General features: G+C 50.0%; 1 protein-coding gene across 1 annotated transcript in view; it reads left to right on the forward strand.

Annotated features, from left to right (window-relative positions):
* The window catches only part of LRRC63 (leucine rich repeat containing 63), a 28,669-nt gene extending 22,950 nt beyond the window's left edge, over positions 1–5,719 (forward strand). Inside the window, exons 8-9 of the mRNA XM_054586707.1 lie at positions 1,913–2,019; positions 5,651–5,719. Of these exons, the coding sequence (XP_054442682.1) occupies positions 1,913–2,019; positions 5,651–5,719 (176 nt within the window). The remainder of the gene's footprint in view (positions 1–1,912; positions 2,020–5,650) is intronic.
* The last annotated feature ends 281 nt before the right edge of the window (positions 5,720–6,000 follow it).

Below are 6,000 nucleotides of genomic sequence, written 5' to 3' on the forward strand. Positions count from 1 at the left end.
CATTAAAAATGAATATACCCATAATTATAAAGCAAGGTAAAAAATAAAATTAAATCCTAGTGACATATAGCCTATTAATACTCATGCTTGTCCCTGAAATATTCCTTAGAGGAAAAAGGACATGTATTTTTAAATTTTTAATAAGTTGGTTTTTGGTTTGAGTAACAGGGTGGTGTCACTTTGAGATAGGGAATAAACTGGGAAAAATCACACTCAAGGAAAACGAGAGTACCTTAGAGACACTGCAGAGGACCACGTACACCTAGATGTTTGAACAACTATGAAATACGCTTAAAGCCCAATTTTATTATACCCCCATGGGTAGTATACACCTCGAGTCTAAGTGATCTTGTATAGACCTTTTTAAAAACAGCTTATATGCCCTGGCCAGTGTGGCTCAGTTGGTTGGGTGACTTCTGCCAACAGAGAGGTTGCCAGGTCAATTTTTGGTCAGCGTTCACACCTGGGTTGCGGGTTCAGTGCCCAGTCGGGGCACATACCCGAAGCAACCAGTCGATGTTTCTCTCCTTCTCTTTCTCCCTCCCTTTCGTTCTCTCTACAATAAAAAAAAAAAAAGTAGCTTATAATGTGTTTTTATAAGACATACTTAGTATAGGAATATTTTAAAATAGAACTAAACCTGAGAAGAAAAAAAAGTCTCCCTTGTAAGGCTACCACCCAATGAAAAAAAGAATCATTTTGCAACGTATATGTGTATAAGCACACATTTATACAATGTATTACCTTTAAAAAATGGGATTATCTGCCTCACAACACATAACAATTTTCAGATTCTTAAAGGTCTAACTTGAAAATACATTAAAAAAAATAGGATCTTAATAAAAATTTGGGATGAGAAAGATCTTTTTAAGCAGAAAGGGGAAACCCGAAAGAAAACATGAACAGATTCACTATGCAAAACTTTTTGAAATTTCTACACAGCCAAAACCACAAGAAATTCACCCTTTATGAACTGCCAAAAGGGAAACTAAGAAAACTGCAGAAAAAGGAGCCGTTTTAGCCGAGTACCCAGAGGGCCAAGGTGCAAGTCTTAAAATTAATAGATGTGGAAGGGATTAAATGAGTCAAAAGACTTATGTGTCGGCGTCTTCGAGCCCTGAGCTGTGCGCACTTCTGGAACACTCAGCGCGGTGCCGCTGCGCTGACAATCGTGCAGGAGAAGACCATTTCTGCTTCCGGGGTCCTAGGTCGTGCGCTTTGGAACCCTGGGACAGGGGGTAGGAGCCTGGCTGAGGGAGCTAGCACTGAAGGTTGAATTTCATTTCTCCACTTTAAAAAGTGTTTTGTGAAAGCAAGAAGGTGTATACATATATTTTCTCACTGTACTGCCTGCTTGCATTGTTCTTTAAAAAAAAATTTTTTTTTTTCATTCAGAAGATTTTAAATTTGAGGCGGTACATGTACACTACATGGCTTAATGTGGATGAACCTAGCAGACAATAATTATGATAAGCAAAATAAGCCAGACACAGAAAGAAAAATACTGCATGGTTTCACTTATATTTAGAATCTAAAAAAGTCCAGTTTCCAGCAATAGAGTGCAGAATCAGGGTTACCAGTGGCTGGGGTAAGGGAAAATGGTAAGATGCCGGTTACAATCAATCTATTCTTTTATATTTTTGGTTTTTATTGCGAAGCATAATAAGTACTCTATTACTCCCAATATTATGTAACTATTGATCTATATTTTACTTATTTTACATTTTAATCTTTGACTTCTCTCAAAATTCCTTGAGTATTGAGGCAGGATAGGAAGAAGCTGGACACATTCCTGGGCAAGCGGAGTGGGGAAACCGGGGCAGAGAGCAGAACCCAGCAGCCGAGCAACTCACAGCTAAAAACAGAAGGCCGCCTCCCCAGAGACGGCGTCGAGGCCTCCGGTGTGGGTCAGCTCCAGGCCCAGAAAAGCAGCAGAACCAGGCGGGCGACGCCACCACCAGCAGCCACGGGCTCATCGGTAGAGACCACGACCCGGAAAGGGTGCACTCTGCAGAACTGGTGAGTGCTCTGCTGAACCACTCCCCCGAGACCCCCCGAGGCCCCCCAGAGAGAGAGATCAAAACTCAAGACAAAGGAACCTGCGCACTTGCGCTCTCCCTCTGGGGAGCAGCCTTCCCCCCAAACTCTACAGTGGGCCGCTGGCAGCTTGTCCCAGGCTGACCCCTGAACCTGTCCCCAAGGCCCCCTGTCTGACTTCCCAGTGGGCTAAGGCAGCCCGGCCTGCGCTCTCCTGTTGCTCCTTCTACGCTAAGCCCTCCCTTGTCTCACTGTTCCCGGCTTCAGTAAGCACACCCTAGGCACCTCTGACGCGTCTTGTGAAATCCTCTCGACAGGAAGTCCAGAGCCCACATGCCGCACTGGCCCCAGGCAGACCTGCTCTGGGCCAGGCCTCTGCCCAATAACAGTGCGGCGACTGGATGGGGGAGCTCAAGAGCTGGAGAATTGTAGTTTTAGGTAATAGTTAACAAGCTTCGTAGTTCATGCATGGAAAAAGCAACGGTTTGCAGGACTGAAGGAGCGGCCCGCCCCAACTCCAGGAGACCCCAAGCAATTCCTGCGACCTTTGTGCCCTGGGAGGGCTGCAAGCCATCAAGAAGGTCTCTGAGCCACTGGTTCCAGGGAGAGATGTCCCACTGCCCAGGACATGGGTAAAGAATCACCCAGGACACAGATAAGGAACTACCACTCAGTGCATGAAAGGATGCTAGTAGGGAAATCGCCAGACTGCAGCTCTTGCCTGATAAACCTCTTTCCTGAATTCTAACTCCTTCCCTGCGCTTTTCCCCCCATCCAAAGGCTGGCTTGAAAGGAAACGGAAGGTGGTCTGTTAGGGTACAAACCTGCCTGTCTTATCACGGGCGCTGAATAAAGCGCCCAGAGAGATCCAGCCCCTCTCTCTGCTTATCGGGCCTGGTGGTGACCCGTGGCACAGATGCCGGCTTTTCCGGTTTCCAAGGGAGGCGTGGTTCCAAAATTCAACTCTTTCTGGAAGGCTGGGCAGTTGTGCCCTCGTCCACTATGCCCCGAATCTTGCCCCCCGGGCTGAAATGCCGCCTTCAGTGCCCGCTAGACTTTGTCCCCGGTCCGGCCCGCTTTTTGCTCCGTTCGCGTCACCCCGCCGGCCTGCGCGAGGCCGGCGCCACACTCTCATTCCAACCGGAGTCGCATCTTAATCCGCTTGGCGTATCAAGTTCCAATCCTTGCCATCCTTAGCCGCTACTTTTCAGCCATTCTTCGCCTTTATTTTTACACAATAATTCTGATCATCTTTAAAATTAGTTTGTTTTATTCCCCCACCCCAAATAAACTATTTTAGGTTTTGGTTAGCATTTCAGGAAAGCGGATATCTATGCAACATAGAGTCTCCCCTTCCCGGAACATATGCTGGGTAATTCGCTCATGTCATAACGATGATAATGATAATGAACACTCAGTCACGGGGGGATTTGCTTCTGCACGGTTTTGATAAAATGCCTGCAGCTTATTGGGGGGCAGTAATCATAGATACGCATTTACTCAAAAGGTCTAACTTTCGCGCTCAGGGCTGGGAGTAACGTAACGCCAAGGACTGCGCGGCCTTGCCCGGAGCAGCTGGATGCCAGCCCCGCTCGCTCTCTGCTCTGTCCACTGCGCGCCTTCAGGTCACTGTGCGTGCAGCCTGCTCCCTCGGCTGTGACAAAAGCCCGGGTGAGGCCAGGGGGCGGGGCCTTCTAAGCCACTTCACTGGGGGCTGGCATTTCCTGCTTGGAATCCGAAGGAGCAGAGTGTTGTCCCTGATACATCGCAAGGGAATTAAATGTCCCCAGGCCGCAGGCCTCAGAGAGCGTCCCTGTTTAACTGTCACCTGCCCAGAGGCAGAGCTTCACTTTCCCGTGTCTGGCTTCATGCACCTTGAGCCTGTGCCCTTGAAAATCTGACTCCATATACTACATTGAACAAAACACCGTCTGAATCAGGATTTAGGGATATTCCACGGGCGAGCTGGGTAGGGAATGGGGGGCAGAAGCAGCTGATCACAGTCCCCACTCCCCACCCCGCTGTGGGTGTCAGGCCTGACCCAGTACTGTTCTCACTCGTTTGGCCTGGAGTGGGATTCTTACATGGGGCCGGGTGCTTTGTGGCCGTTTTCTTGGCTCAAAGGGCAGGAGGGACCGCTGGACCTGCCCGAGCTTTCGTGCGGAGCCTCTCAAGGGCCGTGGAGAGGAAGGGTCCGGTCACTCCATGCTGCCCCCGCCGCCTCCGCCCTCGCTGGGCATCACTGGCTCGAAAAAGCAGCCCCAGCGCCTTCACCACCGGCCCCTCACACCGTGTGGGCCGCAGACAAGGCTGGAGTTCCGGGTCCTGGGGCCACTGGCCTCTTTGGAGAGAGCTCCCACCCAGCTTCTCGTAAAAACCGGACAGGATGTTTCCCGACCCCTGGAGCATGAGACGAATCAGGTTATTTTTGGCAAAGTGTCACGTCAAACTTGAAATGGCTGCCTGGCTCTCCGGGATGACATTTGCTCAGCGCCTCGCGGTATTTGTTGGATCGCTGGGGAAATCTAAACCAGTGACGTCTTCCCTGGGTGCAGATGCAGAAAGCGGACATGAGCAGACTCTGCAGAAGCCAGAGGCCTCTCCAGAATGCGGTTCTGGCTGCATTTCCCTGGAGCTGAAACTTTACGGGGTCAGTTGGCATTTTCCTCAGAAGCTCAGCTAAGCCACTTAGCACCATTTTTAAAACTTTGGTGAGAACCATGGGCTTCTTTGCAATGGTCCAAATAATGGCTCGATTTTCCTCTATTTTTCGCTGGCTCAATTTCACTTAGCTTATGGGCTGTATGAATTTTTTTCTACTAATGGGCGATGAGCACAAATTGTCCTTTTTGATCCCTGAGTCACATCTGCTTCTGTCATACAGTTTTTTAATGGAAGGAATGAGGCACTGAAAAGTAAGAATTTTAGAATAATATGTAAGTAAGTAATTTGTCATAATGCAAAATTTGGCTCAACAAGGCAATCAATAGTCTCTGTAAGGCCTAAGGCAGCTGCCGAGGCAGTTACAGAAAGTCATTTTCTAATTGGGAAACATCCGCCTGGGCACCAGGTTTCCAACTGCCCTTAACTGAAGAGTCTCTTGGCCCAGAAAATGGCCCCTGAGCCAGCGTCCAGACAGGGCAGCTGTTTATCATTTCATGCATCATTAAACAATTGCCCCAATGGGAACCTTCCGATTTCATTTCCCCCTGTCACTTGACAAGATGTGAAGAAAGAGACCCAAACATACCTATGTTATTTCTTCTGGCAAAGCTCGAAGGACTTTTAAAAGTCCCTACATCTATATTCCAGCTGCATTCTCTCCATTCTGATGACAGCGGGTGTTTGTTACCTTGACTACCAGATCTAGCTCCTATTCCCCCCTCCCCGCCCTTTTACGGAGCAAAGAGCACTACAATTATTTGTAGCTGTCCCTGGACAAAGCAGGTGATGTGGAATGTGCAAAAGACAGGTATGTTTTTGAAGAGCAGGGAAACAGTAGCACCTTGCAAAGAGAGTGGGGTCCCAGGGACCCTCGTCCCAGCTGGAGGGCCTGTGTCTTCCTTGGTGTGGCCGGACCCAGGCCTAGCAGGGTCCCCATTTGGGTTTACAGGCCCTCGAGGAGCTGCGGGAAGCTGTCTGCACCAGGCAGGTGGACGGAGCCAGCGCGTGCCGCGGCTGAGGGTCGCCCCTGCGGGTCTTCCATCGGCAGGCACAGAACAGAGAGAGCCCGGGTGCGTCCTGCCCAGGGCTCGGAGGGGGAGAGGCAGGAGGGCTCCTGGTGTGTGGAGGCTGGAGGGTGCGGGCAGCGATGAAAGACCCTGTTGGAGGCAGGTCCCAGGCCTGTGGGTCTGTTCCTCTCAGTCCCCCCGCAGCCTCTGGCCCCACTCTGAACGCCCCTCCTCGCTCGGGCCCGGGAGCTGGGTCTCTGTCCCATAAACACTGCTTGCAGCGCTCTCCTCT

This window comes from Pteronotus mesoamericanus, unplaced genomic scaffold (assembly GCF_021234165.1).
Source record: "Pteronotus mesoamericanus isolate MK-2021 breed Mesoamerican mustached bat unplaced genomic scaffold, CSHL_Meso_final contig_94, whole genome shotgun sequence".
Taxonomy (NCBI): Eukaryota; Metazoa; Chordata; class Mammalia; order Chiroptera; family Mormoopidae; genus Pteronotus; species Pteronotus mesoamericanus.